General features: G+C 31.1%; 1 protein-coding gene across 15 annotated transcripts in view; it reads right to left on the bottom strand.

Annotated features, from left to right (window-relative positions):
• Window positions 1-21,665, bottom strand: part of CHD9 (chromodomain helicase DNA binding protein 9) — a 210,194-nt gene that overhangs the window by 69,359 nt on the left and 119,170 nt on the right. For all 15 annotated transcript variants that reach the window (XM_072967366.1, XM_072967363.1, XM_072967360.1 and 12 more), the window contains 7 exons: window positions 11,028-11,139; window positions 7,337-7,483; window positions 6,384-6,452; window positions 6,245-6,300; window positions 5,432-5,549; window positions 3,343-3,429; window positions 2,985-3,122 (listed from right to left, as the gene is read on the bottom strand). In XM_072967366.1, coding sequence (XP_072823467.1) covers window positions 2,985-3,122; window positions 3,343-3,429; window positions 5,432-5,549; window positions 6,245-6,300; window positions 6,384-6,452; window positions 7,337-7,483; window positions 11,028-11,139 — 727 coding nt within the window. The remainder of the gene's footprint in view (window positions 1-2,984; window positions 3,123-3,342; window positions 3,430-5,431; window positions 5,550-6,244; window positions 6,301-6,383; window positions 6,453-7,336; window positions 7,484-11,027; window positions 11,140-21,665) is intronic.

Here is a 21,665-nt window from a genome sequence, read left to right as displayed (position 1 = left end):
GAGTATACACTGTCTTTTTATATAAAATTTAAAATATTGGATAGTGACATAAAGTTGCCTGGGGGTGGGGAATGGGCATGAGGGAAGGAAGTTTTGGGACGGAGGGATTACAAAGGGGCAGGAGAAAAATTTTGGGAGTGATGAATAGTTTATTATTTCAATTAATGTCAAATAATATGAATGTCAAAATTAAGCAAACTGTACACTTCAGAAATCGCTTTAAACTCAATATGTTTATTTTTAAAAAAGATGCGCTAGCTGGGTCTGGTTCAAGATGGTGAACTCACCCTTCTCTCACAGACACACTGAATCCACAGGTATATATAGAACAATTTCTTCTGAAAGCAACACTAGAACTAGCTAAGTGATTCCTACGTGACGGGCAAATGAGAAAAAACCTACACTGAAACAGATAGGAGAGGCTGAGACATAATCTCGCCATAAACCCAATCCCACAATCAGGAGAAACTCACAACCCTGAGCTTCTCCCAAATGAGAAAAGGGTTTAAATCCTACACCTGGCATCTCAACTTTTTAGACCTACACCTGAGAGACAAATCCCCTAGCGCTGAAAGTCAACAGGGCTTAAATCCATGAGACACACAAGGCTTTAGGGAAATGAGAAATAGTCCTTAAATGGCTCATGTGGACTCAACAAGCTATCTTCCAGGGCCTAGTGCAGAGGCAGTGACTTCAAGGAATAATATATATCATATTTTCTCATATATTTTAAATCCATCATAATCTCTATACCACTTTTGATATTCGTGATACAAAATATCTCTTTCAAAAATCTAGAAGCATAACACTGTATGTGAAAAACACACTTACTCATTTACATATGTAGTATTTATTCAAACCCGCTTTCATCCTCAGCAATAAAAAGCTCTGTCATGAATTTATTCTGGACAACTAAGACATAAGCTTTCTGAAGATTGCTGGATAGGAAGAGAAATAACATTATCCTAGCCCCAAATTACTAGGATCTAGGTCTCAGTAGGATAAGTTTCTGAGAAAGGTTTCCTACTGTCTTCTGCTTTTAAATGATTATACTGCTATAATCAACAAAATTATACTTTTAAAAATTACAGGATGATCAGGGTCAGTATATGGTAATTGTGAATGAAAAACAAAATAGGCTATCAGTATATACTGAAAATAGAACTGATTACTAAAGTCTGCTGCTACTTAATACAATTAGGATTTACTAAAAAAATTTCTTAAATGGTAGCTGATTAACTTAAAACCATACAATATTTAATTATTGTTTAAAATAATTTCCACATCATGTAATATTCTCCATAATTTTCTTTTCAGCAATACAAACTACTATTTCCTTAGTTTGGGTCAGGAAGAAATCTCATTTCCAGAATTTCTAAAAATATTTTACATGTTTTATATGTCATTTTATTTAATAATAACAGACTGGCAAAAAAAATCCTTACTTTCTACATTATTTGACTTTGATAAACTAACACTGTTGTCAAACTGATTTTACATTAATTAATGGGATTAATTCTATCGGCTGAGTCCCCTTTACCAAGGACTACATTATATATTGAAGGCAGTGGTTCTTCCCACTCATGTGCATCAAAACTGTCTTTTTAAAAACATACATACCTGAGGTCCACTCTGATATTCTGATTCTGGAGCCAGGACATAGAGACCAGGCATGTCTAATTTTTGAAAAGTTGCTAAAGTGCTTCTCATAAGCACCTCTGACTGAGAACCACTGATCTAAAGAAATAACTAACTTGATGAGGCTAGACATCACACCACCACTGAAGCATGGTCCCCGCCCAACCTCCCCTCTACTCCATCCAAATCTTTCCCTTTCATAATATCCCTTGGACTACTCCTCCTTGAATTAGTTAACACTTTTGTTTCCTGGTTCAAGGAAAGGCACTTAGAAGTCGAAAGGAATGGAGGTGAGCTGTTGCTCTCTTGGCAATAGATTATGGATATTATTGAGAGACAAATTAAGAAGACCAGAAAAATAAGATGACCAGAAAAAAAATTATTATAAAAAGAATATGATCTCTTTCATGGAACAATTAATTAATTTCCTTCTCTTACACCACATTTCCACATTTTTCATGGCAGCCTTCATTACTCTGGTGCTGATCGAAAAGTGATCTGTTCTTGTTTTTTCATGTATAAATTTCCTCTTTAGAGAAATAAGAAATTTCTATGACCAAATTATATTTGAAAGAGGACTGGCCAAAATATTTTCATAATATGTTGCTTCAATGTGAATTTCTTTTGGCTGGCTCCCAAAACCTGACTCATAAGAAAATAATCCTATGTTTTAAAGAAATGAAAGCAAAAAATTATATAATTATTAAAATATCACAACTTGTGATAGCCTTCTAGAATTCTATAGTCTTTGTAATTAGAAAAATCAATAACTGACAAATTTTTGTTTGTTTCTTTTGAACAGGGAAGAAACACAAATGTAAGTAAGAAATCAGTGTACTTAATTTATGTAGACCTTTAACAATATTCTATACAAAAGGTTTTCCTAAAAATAAAGTTACTATGAAAGTAGATTTACTGATGAATAACTGGTTTACAGAAAACAAGGAAAAGGGGGTATAATAAGGATTTTTCTTTGACAGAGAATTAATAGCTCTGCTCAAAGCTGAGCAAGATGAGGTAGAAGAATTTGCAACTTTTCTGGAAGACAATTTAGAAGGAAATACTTATCAAATTTTTAAATGCACATATGTTCTGACTAAGCAATTACACTTCTGATTTATCTTACAGAAACTTGTTCAAGGGCTCAATGTTCAATGTAGTATTGTTTAAAACTGGAATATCCACTAAAGAGGAATAGTTAAATTAACATCATATGATACTATGTAGTAATTCTAAAACTAGAGTATTAATTGTATACCAAACACTAAATTAAAAATTCAAAAATCACACTAAACCTGTTGAATAAAGAAGTGCTAAAATTTTATGATGCTAAGACATATTCTTACCAAATGTCTTGTGTCAGGCCGTGAAGCTTGCAATTGTTCAAACTCTTCTATTTTTGCAAGATCTACATCTTCTTTTAGTTCCCAAGTGCTATCTTCATATGGTAATGAGCACCACTTGACTAAGTAGTAAATAACAGGCTGTAAAAAATTTTTTTTCATTTTACTATTTTGAAAAATAGTAAAACAGTGTAATCTGAGAATCCCCAGAAATAGTTTAAATATATTAACCTACATCAATAAAAATGAATGAACTTTTTTAAAGTGTTTCTAGGTCATTAACTTTAAAAAAATAACGTTTTAATACTTGTAAAGTTTTGGGTTTTCATTACTTAAAAAAATATTTTTACCAAATATTTACCTCACCGGTATCTTTATCTTCACAAAAAGAGACTTCTAACACTCTGTCTACTTCAACGTAGTCTGGGTTAAATGGTTCTTCTTCCATCTGAAATTAAAAGGTAAGTTAATATTTGACTTAATATTGAAATAAAGGTAAGTTAATATTTGACTTAATGTTGAAATAAAGACAAATTTACTAGCTCTTCTCTATAGAACACTTAAGTTTGATTTAAATTAAATTTCCAAAAATGGAATACTTCTATTTTAATTTTCAAAAGATATCTAGGATATCTGTCTGTATTATGAATCACCATGTTATATATAATAAAACTAACTAAAGAGCATCAAAAAATAAGGTATCCCAGACATATGAGTTACTCTAGAAGATGCGTTCTTTAAAAATTTCCCAAAGAGAACCTCTATACCTTTCTCTTGCTATTTTCATCAGGTCCAAGAATTGCTGCCCCTCCTCCTGTTAACCTCTAAATTTTGTAGTATTCCATGGCTGTGCCTTTAGTTCTCTTCACTATCTTAAACCTTTTCTGAGCAGTATTATCATTCCCAGGTACAGGACACACTTGGTAACAAAGAGTACTGTCCAACATTAGAATGATAATAAGGTTGCCTAAGAAAATCTGCACAGCTCCAATTTATGTTGTACCTGAGTCACATGAGAAAAACAAATCTTCATGAAAAACCAAAAGATTATTAGTTAAGTACTTCTAAAATCTTCAGCTCATCAGAAACTTCTATATCAGAGTGAGAAGGGGAGAAAATTTTGAGAACCTTCCAGCATCCATAAACTGATATGATAGGTGGTTACAATCATCAAATTTGTGAAGCAGATTTTTATAATTATGAAGAAATAATAGTAGCTTCATGGTGGAAAAATATGCCAGATACCACCACAATCTAGTGATTAAAGTTAACACCACCAGTAATGGGGCAAATAGGTATTATGTACCTCCTGATGTGATTCACTGAGAAGCATATTGCAACATTTCTGTGATGTTCTTATAAAAAGTGAATGACCTAGAGCTGAGGAAACATCAGATAACCCCAAAATGAAAGATATGCTACAAAATAAACCACCTATATATACTTAAAAAAAATGTCCAAGTAATGAAAAACAGAAAGATTAAGGGAGACATGATAACTAAATACATTATGTGCTGCAGGATTGAATTCTGGACCAGACTAAGCACACACACACATTTTTTTGTTATAAAAATACCAGTGGAACAGTTAGTGAAATATGAACGTTTACAGATAATAATACTACACCACTGTTAATTATACTATTATTATATAAGAAGATGTTTATAGAAAATACAGAAGTTGAGACAACTTTCAAATAATTTAGAAAAAAAATATATGTGCATGGGAGAGAGGCAGAGGCAGAAAGAGAGGGGTGCACAGAGACAGGGAGAATCAATGTGAATGATAAAGCAAACATGGTAAAATAGTAATATTTAGGGGACCTGGTTAAAATATATATGGGAATTTGTTGTACTATTCTGCAACTTTAGTGTTCAAAATAAAAAGTCTAAAAATTTTTTCAGATAAAAAGTTAAAAAAATGTAGATGAATCTAAAACTGTTCTTTAAAAAAGTCTATTAGAAGAAAAAAGAAAAAAAATTAGAGCAAGAAAGGACATCAGATTTTTAGTGAGGCCTGGAAAGGTTAATGAATTTTTCCAATGATGTCTGTTATTGCACACATATAACATATAGAAAATAAGCAATATACTTCAAGTACTGAAAAATCTTATTTCCCAAGTATTTCCTATGTTACCATTTCCTTTCTTGAGGAAATCTGCTAACAGAATACTTAAGATATTGACACACTCACATTCAACTCTAAAAAGTATTAAATACATGCTAATTTAAAAATACAAGAGTTATCTACCATTCATTATTAGTGTTCCTGTTTTAGCTATTTTCCAAGCTGAGTCTGAAGGAAGAAAAATTACTGTATGTAGGTAGCATTTGTATTCAAATGTCAAAAGTGGAAGCCTAAGAATTAAAATGAATAATACTTAAATTTGTGATACATAATGTACTACAGGTGCTCAGAGTTCACACATAATATTCTTTTTTTTTCCTTACATCTGCAAAAAAATGTGCTCTTTGTGCTTGTCTCAATTTGAATCGTTTGATTTTCTGCTGGATCCTTTTATCTTTCAGAAGCTGCTGTTCTGTGGCCCACTCACAGTGAAGATAGGAGCTAAAATTTTTATAAAAGCAATATATTAGAATGATATAGAGAACCATGTTTTGATTTTTTTAGATTTATTTTTAATCATGGCATCTAAAACAAAACATTATCTTCAACTTTACAAACAGGTAGTTCATCATTTCATTTAATGTCAATAGACTCCATATAATTACTAAAATAAAGCCATTGTAATCACTATATCCTAAAAAGATTGTAGTCTAAAGGTCTGTAATTTGCCATATAGAAACAGGTTAAACTGAATTGTAAGGATAACAGGATGTGATTTATCATTTATTTCTTCATTATAATAGTTTTGTCATGATTAGAAAACTAACTTGTTTTGAAATCAATGTAATTTTAATTAAAACATTTTCTTTCACCAAAGTGTAAGAAAAAGTTGAATAAAACCTGAAAAGTTCAATGATATAAACATAATGAATAATGTCTATAATTTGTAAGGACATAATTTATAATATTTCTGCATTTTCATGTAAACAATTAATGTTTTTTGAAAAAAATTCAATTTTAACATGAAAGGTTTTCAAAGTCTTCTCACTTTTTAATGATTTTTTAAGTTCTTGAGCTAACAAATAATATTTTAAAATGCAGATAAAATAAAATCAAAATTTAACTTAATATACTTAAGTATATGAATTCATATTTAAATCGTATCTTTCTATTATTTTTCTAACTTAAATACTTACTAATTCTTGTATTTTACAAAAAATTCTTCTGTATCAATCATCACTCCAGGTGATATCTAAGAAAACAAATTAAATAATTATGACTTTTAAAATTGGGGTGAGGAATATAAAATATAAAATGTAATGTATCATTACTTACTTCCTTTTTTATAATTCTAGAAGATAGTATTTTGTCCACAATTGCAGCATCTTCTTCACTCGGATTCTCCTATGTGAGGCAGGAAAAAAAATATGGTGGTATATTCTGAAAATTCGTTTAGTTGCCACTTTGTATGTTTATGAATACACTGAATTTCAACAAACATTTACTTAACACATATGCCAGGCACCATGTTAAATGTCAGGAATACAAAAATGAAAAAATCAATTGTTACTGTCCTCATCATCACAGCAAACATAATTGTGCTTTTCAATGTGTCAGATATTATTCTAAGCACTTTACGTATATTAACTAATTTAATCTTTGCCACTACACTGTAAGGTAGGTACTATTATCATCTCCTTTCTCAGATTAAGAAGCCCAGGCAAAGAGAAGATAAGTACTTATTCAAAGTATCATGTAACTCAGCTAACAGATGAGTGTTTGGTTTACAATCTTGATAAGGGAGATGAAAAGAACTGTGCATATGCACAATGCATATGCAAAGACATAAAGGTGTCAAAACATGGCATTTAGGCAACTACATTCATAAAACCAGAAGACTGAGTGTTTGTAGAGAAGTAGAAGGACATGTGCTAAAAAGACATGGTTAATTTGTAAGATTTAGGATACCACTGGAGTTTTCAGTAGAAAAGTACTATGATTAGGCTTATAACTTAGAAATATTCTGCAAAAAGGATAGAGTTTGGAGGAATTTTAGAAATATATATTAAGGAGACAAAAAATGTGCTAAAAAATTCAAAGAAGTAAAGATAAAAAAGGAGAGAACAAATCCCTAGGTTTCTGATACGAATAATTAATGGTTCTATTAACACAATATGGAATGCAGGAGGAAAAGTTGGAGCAAATTTTAGGAGGAAAGATAATGCAAATATTAAAAAATTCATGTTGGTTTAAAATGTTTTACAGTCATAATCCAAAATGTGTCTTACCACAAATAACTGTAAAGGCTGTTCACCAGGTAAAGGAGCTGAATTCTTTTTTATTTTCATGGAGCCTTTAACCTCTTCTTCAGATTGTTTCCCTTCTGCATCTTCTGCATATTTTTTCCTTTTAATTTGTCGATTTGATCTTCTTTTCTGTAATGAACCATAAGAATCATACTTAGATGATTTATTTTACTTTATTTTTTATGATTTATTTTAAAGGAAAGATTTAAAAAATAATTACTTCTAGTGTGGCAATTTTGTATATTAAATTTTCAAAATTATATTTAACATTCATCTTTTCTCATTTTTCCTTTTAATTAAAGGAAGATTATAATTTGCTCTTTGCCAAAGGTTAGTTTTACTTCCTAAAGTTTCAAATAACAACTACTAATAATACCTTTATTACTTTTCTTAAGAAATTGTTAATAAATAGATTTCTTTTTTAACTACCTTACAGCTTGGAAAACACATATTTTAAACTATAATACTCTCACAGTTTTTACCCAAAACCTAAAAAGTACATTGGACAAATACTGTTGAACAATCAGGGCCATAAAACTAAAAGAAGAAATTAATATTTGCTACACGACCCATGAACTTGTGCTTAAAACAGAAAAAAAAAAACCCAGATAATATACGTTTTAAAAGAGATACATAAAATAACAAAGTATTAAATCTACCAGATAATTAAATGTGAATGAAGGAGGAGCCAGTGTTTTACTACCTTTACTAGCTTGCCTTAAGAATAAAATACATCGCTGTCATAAAAACAGAAGTAAGCTTTTTAAAAAGTACTATGTGTAGTCACATAATTTTAAAATAATCTAAAAAATTTAAAATCAGGTATCAAGTCTACATGGCTTTACTTACCTCCCTAAATACTTAATTTTTGATGTTCCCATTATATAAATCTCACAATGACTTAAAAATCCCAAAGGACTTAGGTTTGCTTCTTCTCACCTCTCTAGAATCTCACGGCTGGAGGCATCTCAGCCACCTGTTCTACTGCTCAATATTCCTTCTTCCTTTTACCACTCTTCTGTGTATTTAGTAACTCCCATGACATTCCCCTCAAATGCAACGAACAGAATAACCCATGTGTTCTTTTGGTTTCTGCCAATGTCTTCAATTTGGCAGGTCTTTCATACTTCTAAAGTCATGACAAAAATGGCTAAATCAGTGCAATAGTGTGAGGACAAACTGTTATTTGCATCCAGAAATGTTGCAGTAGCCTTTAGAGTGTCTCTGACTCTTTCCCTTGAGAGTAGAATACTGAAAGAAAGGCACTACTGTGGTGAGTTAGCTTAGCCAAATGTAGTAGAAAACTCCATGCCTCATTTATGGGTCACCGCCTCTCAGCCATGAAGGTATTTACATTTTCAAAACTCTAAGTAACACTTCTGTCATTATGGGAGACAGGAAGGTGATACATAAAAATTATTAAAAAGGACTTCTAGAAACCCACTTTCCCAATATGCTGTTTAGAAAAGATATGAAATATTTATTATTCCCTGGGATGGAAAATTCTATGGATCTCTAATTTAATCCCAGGCTAAAGGAATGTTTGGAGTTCATTTATGGGCATCACACAGTTCTTAATGCTCAAGACTAGTTTAAACTAATAACCATCCATGACATTTATTATTCTAACAATAACATGTATTACCACTGTTATATCTCATTAAGCACAAATTTACTAAATAATGAAGTTTGGGAATAATTCAGTATACTCTCAGAACATTCTGGAAGATGTTTTCAGCATTAAAGTTTCCTTTCTGGTCACTTAGGCATCTATTGGTACTTTGAAATGCCTCACTTAGTCCTTAGTAAATAGTAAATAAGTGGCCTGAAAGAATCCTTTCAACTCACAGAAGTGCACATTCAGATAATTCTTCACAAGTAGAATGAGAGCCACTAACTGTAAACTGCTCCCTCATCCTATGAAGACATTATCAGTCTCTAAGAGCAATTTAAATAACTGAGTTATAAGGTTATAGTTGATTTCATCATAAATTATATTCCACTAGAGCACACAGTTACATATTAGGCAAAGCCAGATAAGGTGCCACTCTCACCAATTATCTTCCTTGTTATACAACAGTTCTACTACTTTAAAAAATACAAAATCTAATGTGATGTCCACATTTTTGGATAATGTGTTTGTCTGTTTTTCTGGCTTTCTTTCTCCATAATGTTTTTTAAAGCACAATTTAAAACAGTGAAAAATTCTTTCTTTGAATTTCTTTTTTTCTAGTTTTTTTATGTCTTAAAGGCTTTAATATTCAATAGATCAGTCAACAGCACTTTACATAAGAGGTCAGAAACATGCTTTTACATGACTACATATTTCATTATGATAACATATCACTGGTTTCCTATAATAATCCTAATAAAATGTGCTTCAGGGACTTTTTAAAATAAGTCTCTAAACACAGTTAGACTACTAGGTTCTCTCTATTAGGTAAAAAACTAAACATGATATTCACATTTTTAGATTTCCACCTGACTCTAAACCTTAAATTACTTTTCATGCCTTCAAATCTTGACAATCCATTGTGGTTGAAAGCTACCTTTATATACATATTTATGTATAGTTTATGTAATAATATGTTTAAATACACCAATAATTGATTTACAGTTGTTTACTAGAAAATATTTCTTTCCTTCCCCATTAATTTTTTTGTGTTAAAGCAATATACTTGTCACAGCAACCTAATACTACAGTGAAAGGAATGGAAGAAATGTGCATGTTAACCTATTCTACCATTTCATCGTTTGGTGATTACATAATGGAAAAATGGCCAGCATTATTTTAGTAAAAATTTAATTAAATTTCCTCATGTTGAATAAGTTAATTATATGTTTGCCTCAGTTAAGGATAACATATGAAGAAAAAGCCAGGCCATATAATATTAGGAGCTTCAGTCACTGCCCTTACCTCAACTCTTGCAGCAGCCCAGGAGCCTTGAGCCACTACTCTCCCATTGGATAAGAAGCTGCATAAGGAAGAAGAAAGGCCATTCAGGGGCTTTCTGGCCCCATAATGCAACAACTGCCACCACCCCTATGGCCTAGAGTCGTACTTTAATTATTAGAGAGCGGAGGGTGGCCTGAATTATGACCTTCACTATGCATATATTTAACTTCACAAGGTTATTTTGAATATCCACCTATTCAAAAAGAAAAAAGGCAAAATGCACAGTATTTTTGTCTCCATTAGGGGATTTTTAATATAATTGTTTATCTTTTCTTCAACAGAAGCAGACCATAGGAATTAACTCTAGGAATGATTCAACCCATATGCTTTATCATTTGTATGTGATTTTAAAAATTAATATCTCTATCATCAAATTTATTCAAAAGTACTCTGTAAGCACAGGATAATATCGCTAGATACTTCCCCATGCTAAAAACCATCAGGGACTCTGTATTGTTACTTAAACTCTCTGGGCTTCAATTTCATTATCTGAAAGCTGAGGGGCTTGGAGAGGATGTGTAAGTTTCCTCCCAGGTCTAACATTCTACAGTAATACTACTAGGACAATATTCTAATAATGCTCTCATATAAGTTCTATCATACAATAAAATGTATTTTTAGCCACTAAACTATAATATAAATATCCATAATACAATATTATGCTATCTAAATAATTCTGCCAGTGACTTATTTCTCAGAAAAAATTTTAATACTCACTTGAGAGTCTTCCTCTTTGAATGTATGCTGTGGCATCTGCTCCACATCAGATATTTCATCAGAAGATTCCTTTTTCCTTTTTTGTTTCTTACCCAATGTAATAATGAGTTTGCTGTTTCAGAAGGAGAAGAGTAAACAATAAGATCTCTTTGAAACTTTCCATTTTTGGTCAAATTAAGATTGCCATGATAAATTTTCCTCCATTTTATATCACCTGAATGTCCAACCAGAGGTATTTATCATGAAATCCATAATGATACTTTCCTCTGAATCCCACCTATTCTCCAAGTTCTAGTCCAGTGGAACAAATATAAACCAATATTACAGCTAACATATTTCTAAGCACAGAAAAGCATTCAAGTTCTATCACTTGTTTCTTAGGCTCAAGATTATTTTTTATGAGAAAAATTCCAGGTATATAACTATTTAATATTTAAAGTAATTCATTTATTTTATCATCTTGTAGGTTTAGAATGAGGGATTTTTTTTCCTTCCACCTCTTATTTAATTCAAATTCCACTTAATTCCTTTGAATCCTACCTATTCTCCAAAAGCCTCTACTCTACAGTCTCTATACTCTCTACCCAACAGTAATTTCTCCCTTACTTAAAACATTTTAACAATTAATTGTTCTTTGATTATTTCACTTATGCTAAGCCTTTTATTAGCTGTACTGTATGTTTCTAAAGAGTAAGAACTTTCTTTTACTTTTTATATTTCTAGAGTATGTAGAAGCTTACCTATCTCTAATATATTCATGTATACATGTATATTAACACATTAAATATAAACATCTAAAATGAAATGTGTTTTCTATATTTTTTCCTGATCAAAGATAGAAGTACTCAGTTCCCACATTCCCTTATCTGGTTCAATAGATGGGAGGGCATGATCTTCAAGCACCATACTAGTCTCAAACCACGTTAATTGCTAATCAGGAGAATTCCATTTTAGATATCTGTATTCCAAACATAGAAAACTCCCCAAATGCTTTCAAGTGTGACCTATCAGAAATACATCAGAAATTTTTCAACAATTATTAACTAATGTGGGAGAACCTGGAGGTTAAGAGTATGCACTTTGAAATCATAGTGTCAAAGATTTAAAACCTGATTTCACTATTTATGTATCTGTGAGATACTGGGCAAATTACTTGATAGTTTACTTGTCTGGACAATAGGGACATTACAACAGCTACCTCTATTGCCATTGAGAATTAAGTGGGATAATGTATGTTGGCTCTGAGCACAGTCTTAACACTGTAGTGAGTAGTGATTTCTCAACTAATGGTAATTACATCTATGATGACAGGCACTTTCCTAGGCTCAAGGATTAAAGATAAAGTGGACAAGGTTCCTAATCTTAACCTGTCATTGTTAGAATATGATCTTAGCTAAAATGCTAAAGAGGAAGTTAGCACAAGGTGTAATGTGAAAGGAAGAAATGCGTATGTTTATGGAAGAGTAAAGGAGGCTTTACAGAAAAGGTAAAATTTGAGATAGGGAATTGAATGATGAAAGGGAGTCCAAAAGGCAGTGAAAGAAAAGGCAGGGTATATTCCAGGCAGGGGGATATCACAGAAGAATGAGAATATGCAGTGATAAGAGCATGTCAGAAACACACAAAGTAGTGCATAAGGAGGAAGCAGAGATGGTCATCTAAATAGGGTCAAGATCACAAAAGGCCTTGGTTACATGTAAGGAGCTAATGTTTTAGTTTAGGGCCAGCTTTAAGCTCCACAGGGCAGGACAATAAATGGCATGGAGATAATTTTGAATGAATTAAAAAAAATTAAGCAATTGGAAGATGGAAGCATTTTAAACAAATTCTGGGGATGTAATGTACAGCATGGTGACTACAGTTAACAATACTGAATTATATATTTGAAAGTTGCTGAGACAGTAGATCTTAAAAGTTCTCATCAAAATAAAAAAAATGTATATATAACTATGTGAGGAGATGGATGTTAACTAAACTTACTGTGGTAATAGTTTCACAATGCATACACATATCAAATTATGTCATATACCTTGAACTAGTACACTGTGGTATGTCAATTACATCTCAATAAAATTGGGAGAAAAAAGAATTTTAAACAAGAGAGCAATGCAACTAGAAGGAAGTGAAATCCAAGTCACAGAAACCAGTAACAAGGTGGACAATTCAGGTGAGAGATGAATAGTGAAACACAGGCCCACGGTAGTGTGGATGAAGAGGGAAAGAAAGATACAGTTTTTCATTCTGGAAGCAGAAGCAAGGACTTGGTGACTGACTGGATGATGAGATGTGAGGTGAGAAAAAAACTCTAGAATGATTTATTCCCAGGTTATTTTTATATTGGTATGATTACCATCTTCAACAGGATAATGGTAACCCTTACTTGATATCTCACCTGCACTCTTCTGAGTATGTGAAATGAACAGGAGTAAAAATATAGCTTATGTTGGAACAAGGAAATCAGAGGAAGTACAAAAACATATTCTGAAACAATATTAAGAAACCAACAATAGTTATACTCTATTCCCTCTCCCTACTTTCATTGCTCATTTTCTCCCTCTTCTGGTTCCCGTTTCTTACTCTGATTTCTCTCCTAAAATAAAACTCTCCCTTGAGGTTATATCCACTATTAGATATCACATGATCTTGCTCTTCCTCCTTATCCACAGTTCTCAAAAAAGTCGTCTATACTGACTGTTTCTTGCGTTCCTCAACCCACTATAATCTGAACTCAGAACTGCTTTTCATATTCATACCTTCCATTTATTCAGCGTTTAGTGGGTCAGCCTCTGCTAACTTTACACGCATTCTCTCACTTAATGTTCATACAACTCAGAAAGGCAAGTACTATTAATTTATAAGAGGTAATTGAGGCTTAGAGAAGTTAAATTACTTGTTTAAAAGTCACACCAATAGTAAGCATAGAGATAGAAATTAAATATTCTATTTACTTCAGGACTCACTCTAAAGCCTGAACTCCTGAAGTCTAAGACCACAAATGATGTGGTGTGTCCAATGGAAATTTAAGAAGTTTTATCTTCCAACACATAACTGATCACTTTTTCTTTTTCTGCACCCCTGGGATCCATGACATGACATTCTTCTGGTTTTCACTAAACTTTTTTGGCTCTTCTTCTTTTAGAATGTTGGTTTCCAGCAGGATTCAGTCTTTTCTGTCAATGCCTTAAACTTTGGTATTTCTCAAAGTTCTGTCCTCAGCTTTCTTTCCTCTCCTATATACTATTCCTAGGAAATTCAATTTAATCTATTCTTAACTACCACTTACAAGCTGAAGATTCTTAAATCTCTTCTTATCTCTAGTTCTGACATTCCCCTCAACTTCAGATTCATATAACCAACTGTTTTAGACAAATCCATATAGATACCCCACAGACATTAAAATCTTAAAATGCCCCCCAAATGCAATCCCTCACTTTGCCTAAAACTAACAGTGTATTAATATTAAAGTATAATGTTGACTCAGAAAAGTATACACATCAAGAGTACAGCTCAATGAATTTTCTCAAACTGAAAATAAATATATAACCAGCTTTTAGATCAAGAAACAAGACATTATTAGTTTCCCTGATGTCTCCAGGTACGCTTTCTCTTCCAATAACCTCCTCCCAAGGGTAACCATTATGCTACATGTGGTTACTTAATACAACCTGAGGCACTTGTGCAGATGATTTTCAATGGCAAGGTAAGGGATAACCCGAAGTAGAACAATTAGTGGAAATGTATTTTTCATGTACTCCCCTATTTGCTATCTCCAAACCTAAATGCATATTTTACATTAGTTTATAGATGAGGACAACACTAGTGAAAGGAAAGTTTCTGAAATAGTTACTTAAACAACAATTTTCTATGAAATGTAGATCAAGGTCTGTTAATATCCTTTAATATACTGCTTAAAAAGGCATTTTCTCACTGGTTGATAAGCGAAATAAATTATGTATATGAAATACATATTCTGACATGGTATCTAAGTGGCTGCTTTATAGACTCAAATCCCATTGAATAAAAACTTCAATGAAATCAGAAGCAGAGATATTTAAATTTTTTGTATTTATGAATGACTATGAAGAGGTTATACCTTTCCTTCTAGTAGTATAAAGTAATTAAATGAAAACTCTCCAAGGACAGTGGACTAAGCTCCTTAAACATCACTTTTATAAATAAATACGGCCTAAATACTACTAAGTGCTACCCAATCAATCTTAACTCACTTTTTTTGGTACAGGGGGGTAGGTTAGATAAATGTTTCCTATAATACCTTAGCTAAACCTTCACTTATTAATTATTTTAAAAATGTACTTATTTAAAAAAATCTTTAAATTTTTATTTTTCATATATTCTGTGTTTTCTTCCAATATTTTTCTATAGGTCTAGAATAGCTTCTTATTTCATAAACTGATTAACTATTCTTAACACATGCAAAAATATTTTTTAAATTCTAACTTTGTAAGAGATATCTCAAATACAGTAGTTTCCTACTAAATCTCTGAGGTCCAAAATATTTATAAACACCCATTCTGTTCAAAAAAGGTACATTTCCATGGTAGGAAAAAAAGTTGATTCTAAAACTTGAAGTCATTCCTGACTGACGTAATTCTAAATTTTTCAAAAAAGGATAAATATAAATATACATACACACATACTACGGTTACTTACATAGAACATTGATTCTGGAAATAACGAAGTCATACTAGTTTATTACAAGTTTTAAAATGGTATATAAGGTTACTACAACAAATTTGGTTAATATTGATCAGTAATCCCTAAATGTGTGAGGCTGGCTTCATTAGTATCTTGTTTGTTAAAAATACAGATTCCTGATGAGGAAAACACAACAAACCCAAATTGAGAGACATTCTACAAAATAACTGGCCAGTATGATTCAAAGTTGAAAATGTTATTACAGACAAAGACGGAAGGATTAATCCAAAATGGAGGAGTGTAAGGAGACATGACAACAAAATAAAATGTAAGATACTGAACCAGATTTTGGCCAAAAAAATGGAACAACTGACTCAATCTGCTTGAGGTCTGTAAATAAGTTAGGGGGACTGTATAAGTGTTTACTTTCTGGTTTTGATCATTGTGCTGTGTTACATAACGTGTTAACACTTGAGGAAGCTGGGTGAAGAGCCCGAAGAAACTTTGACCTATTTTTGCAAATCTGAGATTAGGTCAAAATAAAAACAAAACAAAATCCCAGATTTGTAGGTTCCAACTCCAGAATTCTGATCTGCTAAGTGGGACCCCAACTGGACTTAAAAAAAATTCCCACCAGGTTTGGGAACCACTGGCTTAAAATATTAGTGAAGAAAACTCTAGGAACAAATATTCATGATAATAAAACTATTATATACTTATAGAACACTAAAAATTTCAAAGTGCTTTTATCTACAACATCTCAGTTGATCCTAAGAAAAACTCACAGGTGAGGCATGCATTGATCCCGCTAAACTAATAGGGAAACTTTAGCCCTAAAATAGAAAACAAACTGTTACAATCACAAGTCTAGTAAAAGACAATAAAGGTCTCTTTACTCCTACTCTAGTATTTCCAACATATCTTATTGACTTTAAAATAAAATGGCACTATACTTCAACCAGTCAACAGATATTTAATATAAGTAAATATAGCTGAATGAATAAAAAGAATTATGAAACTACATTATCTTTTAGTAAATTATTAAGCTTAAAGTTTACTGACTTTTGAAAGACCAGAAATTTCTATTGCCTGTACAATGACAGTTGATAGCCATAAGAGTTACCTGAAGGAAATAAGATGATCCAAAAGAGAAGAAAGAAGATAAAATCAGTTAAGTAAAATGCCCAATCACCAAAAAGCATTCTATTTTATTTTTCCATTATGGAAAATGATGGAAATAAATAAATAAATAAATAAATAAATAAATAAATAAATAAATAAGGTGGATAGTTTCAATAAAACTGATAGTTCTTCAATAAATTGATATTCTTCAAATAAATTAATAGTTTGCTATTCTTAGAAGTATTGCCAAAATAAAGCAACAAAGCAATACAGAATATATTAATAAAAGCTTTATGCAAGTTTTCTTTCTTAAAACATTAAAGGGATCTGTTAACAATGCTAGCCAACTGCAGCAACAGATATTCAGGCATGTAAAAGAACGAAATATCAAAACATAGCGTGTTTCAGACAGCAAAGGGTAATTTCACACTAAGTATAAATTTGAAATGTTAATTCATTTGGTAAGTATAGGCACTAGAAAACCTCAGTGTTTATACTTGATGTCTATATTAGATTTTCAGATGTAATTTATGCACTCATCTAAATCCCGCCCACATGTTATTAGTAGAGGCTGTGTAACAAGCTGCATTCTACACAGTGTCAATCTGTAATTGCCCCCTGTAGATTTTCTCATTGCAATAATTGGACAAACAATGAATCTTACCCAATTAGTCCATTTGTTGTAATTAATGCATCTAATTCATCATAAGTAAAGGAAAAAAGCAAAAATAGTATTTCACATTATAGTTTTTTTTCATTGCAGGAACAGTGGAAGGTACTGGGGCTATTTTTAAAGTCATCAAATATACATATGTATATTTTTACATAAGAAACAAATTTAAACTTGATGAAATTACTCCAGTTTAAAGTTCAACTCAAGACTCTAGCTTAAATTCATGAGGGAAAACTTAAGTTTTAAAGAGTTTCTTTATTTTACTTAATCCTTAAATTTGTGAAAGTGACATTGTATTACTGTAAGCTCTTTGGTAACTTGAACTATAAATCACTTCTTGTTTAAGGTTGGACATTATTTTTTTCCCAAAAAAGTTGAATTCACTGAGTTGTTTCATATAAACAGATACCAAAGTCCAAGTACTAGCAAGGACTAATCATAGTCAATATATTTATCAGCACAGTTTAATTCTTACTCTTAAAAAAACTTGTTTCTTCTTTTTAAAAAATTAAAATGATGTTTATGATTAAAAATACTGACAAAATAGGAACATTAAAATCAAGTAACTTTACTCCAGTGTCTCCAAGATACACATTTTCCCCACATATTAACATCTGTGAAATCAAGGTTCATCTAATAATCAGATATGCCATAGTTTTAACTAGCAATGTATTTTTTCTTTCTTACTAACGTATAAAATAATGGTGTGTCTTATAATCAGTGACATTGTAGATTCAATGAAATATAGCACATCATTTGCTGATAAATCTTACCAACATATTTTATGTAAAGTTATATGTCAAAAAATGGAAATATAAATCTTAACTAAATTCACAATAATACAAAACACATATTTCAATTCTTTCTGCAGATAAATGTGTTTCAGATTTTCTCTGAATTTAAGTTTAGATGTAAGAAGTGAAATCAGTAAAACATTTTATCTTCTTGGCATTTAAAAATTATAGAACTTATATAGAGACTACTATAGAACTTACATAGTAAACTACTACTTACAATGATTAATTAAAAATACATAACAAATTTTTACCATACAATTTTTCAAACTGATTTTTAATCATATATGCCAAGAAACGATTAATTAATATGTTTATATTTTATCCAGGTACTAAACTCCTATTGTTTTGAATACTTGTAATCAGGGTCTCACTTGTTACTTTATTAACATGGACTATAAAAGTGTTAATTCCCTATTTCTGATGATTTATCTTATTTTTACCTTAGATTTTGTTCATATTATTTTTTAAATATGTAAGACATATGTAAATGTCTCTTTATAGACATACTTAAGTGTTAGTTTTGTTTAAAAATACACATATATATGCATGTGTATACATATGGTGATAGGTAATTAATAAATGTTATTTCACTTCTTCCTTATTGGGGGTTCAGAACGACTACAGAAAAAAGGCGCACAATATAATTTCCATATCTAATTAAACGTTTTATTGCTTTTCTTTATAATATAACATCCTTAATTTCTACTTGATTTGATAAATATTTCCTAAATTAGATGTTTTCTGCTTTAACTAAAAAGAAAAGCTACTTCTAGTACCTGATAATTGGCATTCTAGTAACAAACAGAAAGAATAATTGTGAATAATACAAAAAAAATTTTTTTAACTTTTAATCATGAAGTACTTTACTGATTAAATTTATAGGGCCACAGGTACATTTTTAAGTGTCAAAGTCACTTTACCTATCAGTCTGATACTCTAACACAAAGAAGTAAATTATAACTGTCAACACGGAAATGTACTTTAAATGTCAAAGTTATAAAATACAAATTTCAAAATGCTTCAATCAAATCATGTGATATTTTATTACATATCTAAAACTGAATAAAGCCATAAGAAAATTCTACTGGAAGTCTTAGAAAAAATTTATTCTAGAATTTAACTCTACTATTACTAAACCATTAGTTTTGTCCCTGTGATTTTATGACAGATTAGCCTGTCACTTCTGTTTTTGATACAACAAATCAAATGCAACCATTTGGTGTCATTTAATACTTAATCTTCCATTCATTCATTCATTCATTCATTCCATTCCATTCCATTCATGGAGCAACTATTATGTACCTACAATTACTAAAGAAATGCCTGCTCCTCTACTTGAAAGGCAGCTTCTTAGAATCTGCCTGGCCAAGATTATGAAAATCATTAAAGTAGAAAAAGGTTGTTTCCAGTCCTACGTCACTTTTCATTTTACAACTGCCATTTCCATTTCAGCTCACAGCCTTCCACATAATCATGTAATTCCTTTCAAATCCAGGCACATTTCAAAGAAAATATACCTGTCCTAAATGCTACTCTAGCTATTCTGATAAACAGAGGAATGCTAATGTGAAATAAAAACCTTTAATAACCTATTATCCTTTTTTACCAGATAGCAACTGTTTCTGTTTTCGTTTGCTGCTTGATTTTTTAACTGATCTTACTTAGGAACAGAGCCTTAATGGAAACAGAACCTAGACAGATAGGTGAGAGCTTAGGCTTGAAGGAAGGCACATGGCTCTTGGCCTTGGCTTTTACCTTAAGTAGCTGTATGCTATTCATGTTATCAGAAAATAATGGCTAACATTATTAACAGGTGTTCTATATTCTTTAAACATTACTAAATCATTTCATCTTCAAAAATAACACTATGAGGCAAACACTAACTATCATTATACTCATTCTACACACAAGGAAACTAAAACTTGGAGATGTTAAGTATTTGCCCAGGGTAACACTGCATGTAAGTGACAAAGGGGAATTTGAATAAGTGCAACTGGCTCCATAGCCAAAGAATTTAAGCACATTACTATGCTGCATGCCCAATCTAACTCACAGAACTGTTCTAAAGGTTAAATAAGACTTTATGAAAGTCTCTGAAAAGGACACTCTAGTCCTTGTATCAAAAAAAATTAATCCATGAAAGTGACAGAAATAATGAAAAGGTTTCGCGCATACTAGCAAGCAGAGGCAGTACTGGTTTTCTTCAGATTAGTCTTCCTAGATTACATCAAATTGCATATGTGGGTTAAATAACCACCACCTCTGATTATATATCAACCATAACTTACTGTTTACAAATTTAGTTACTTTTGAAATTTATATTTCACATCGCTCATGGTTAAGTTCCAGCACACATTCTCTTTAATTTTATCTGATATAAACCATCTGATATTAGCAAAGGTCCGATTCTTATAAAACTAATAGAAAAATAAAATTTTTACAAGAAAATGTTTAATACATCATGAAATACTATTAATTAGAATGGTACAACTAAACTATTTAAACAATGGTTCTTCACACAAAAATTTAAAACTTGGCAAATTCAAAATTATTAACGTATATTTAGCTTATAGGGAAGCACAGTATTGAAATACTTCAAGGGACCAATATGGAATTCTAGATTGTCCATGAATTTCATTTTCAACCATGCTTTTTCCTCCAACATGATAATAATCTTTGGTTGTTTGATAAAGATGATCAAGAAACTATTTCACTCCACTTATATATTAACAATATATAAGCAAGCTTCACTTTCACTTGCCTTCAATTTACAAATTCCTCTATCAAAAAGTCTTATACTCTCAAGAAGTTTTCTATCAGTTATTTAATATCCTGCCACTTAAATATCTTTCCAATACAACATTCACCTATTTTCTCAAGATGCTACATTTAAAAACAAGTACTAAATTGATCAATGCTGTGTAGTATTACAATAATGTACCATTAATAATTTACCTATTTCTAACAAAAATACAAATATCATAGAATAAGTCTTATACTCTACTCTAATACTTTAGTTTCCTGCCATATTAATCCACATTTTTCAAAAATCTGTGTATATATATTATAATTTATAATAATTCTATTAAATTTAATTATTTCTAGTTTCCCCTTATATACTGTTTTTTATTGAATCAGATTCACTTCTGGTATCTTCTGCCTCTAGCTATCTCTTCACCCCTCTCCACCACCCCAAATTTAAACTTATTGTAACTTTTGAGGTTTCTCCACCGATTTCCTCTTATTTTTATGTATTATTTTTAAATATCCTTCCAAAGGGTAACATAACTTTGCCTATCTATATCTCTATGTAAGTTAAACTGGAACACTTTACTAATGGTAACTTTTAATACATTAAAGGATTAAATATAGTGTTTCCTAAATTAAAAC

The sequence above is a fragment of the Vicugna pacos genome, chromosome 9 (genome assembly GCF_048564905.1).
Source record: "Vicugna pacos chromosome 9, VicPac4, whole genome shotgun sequence".
Classification (NCBI taxonomy): Eukaryota; Metazoa; Chordata; class Mammalia; order Artiodactyla; family Camelidae; genus Vicugna; species Vicugna pacos.
Note: the sequence above shows the minus strand (reverse complement) of the source record. Positions and strands in the feature narration are given on the sequence as shown.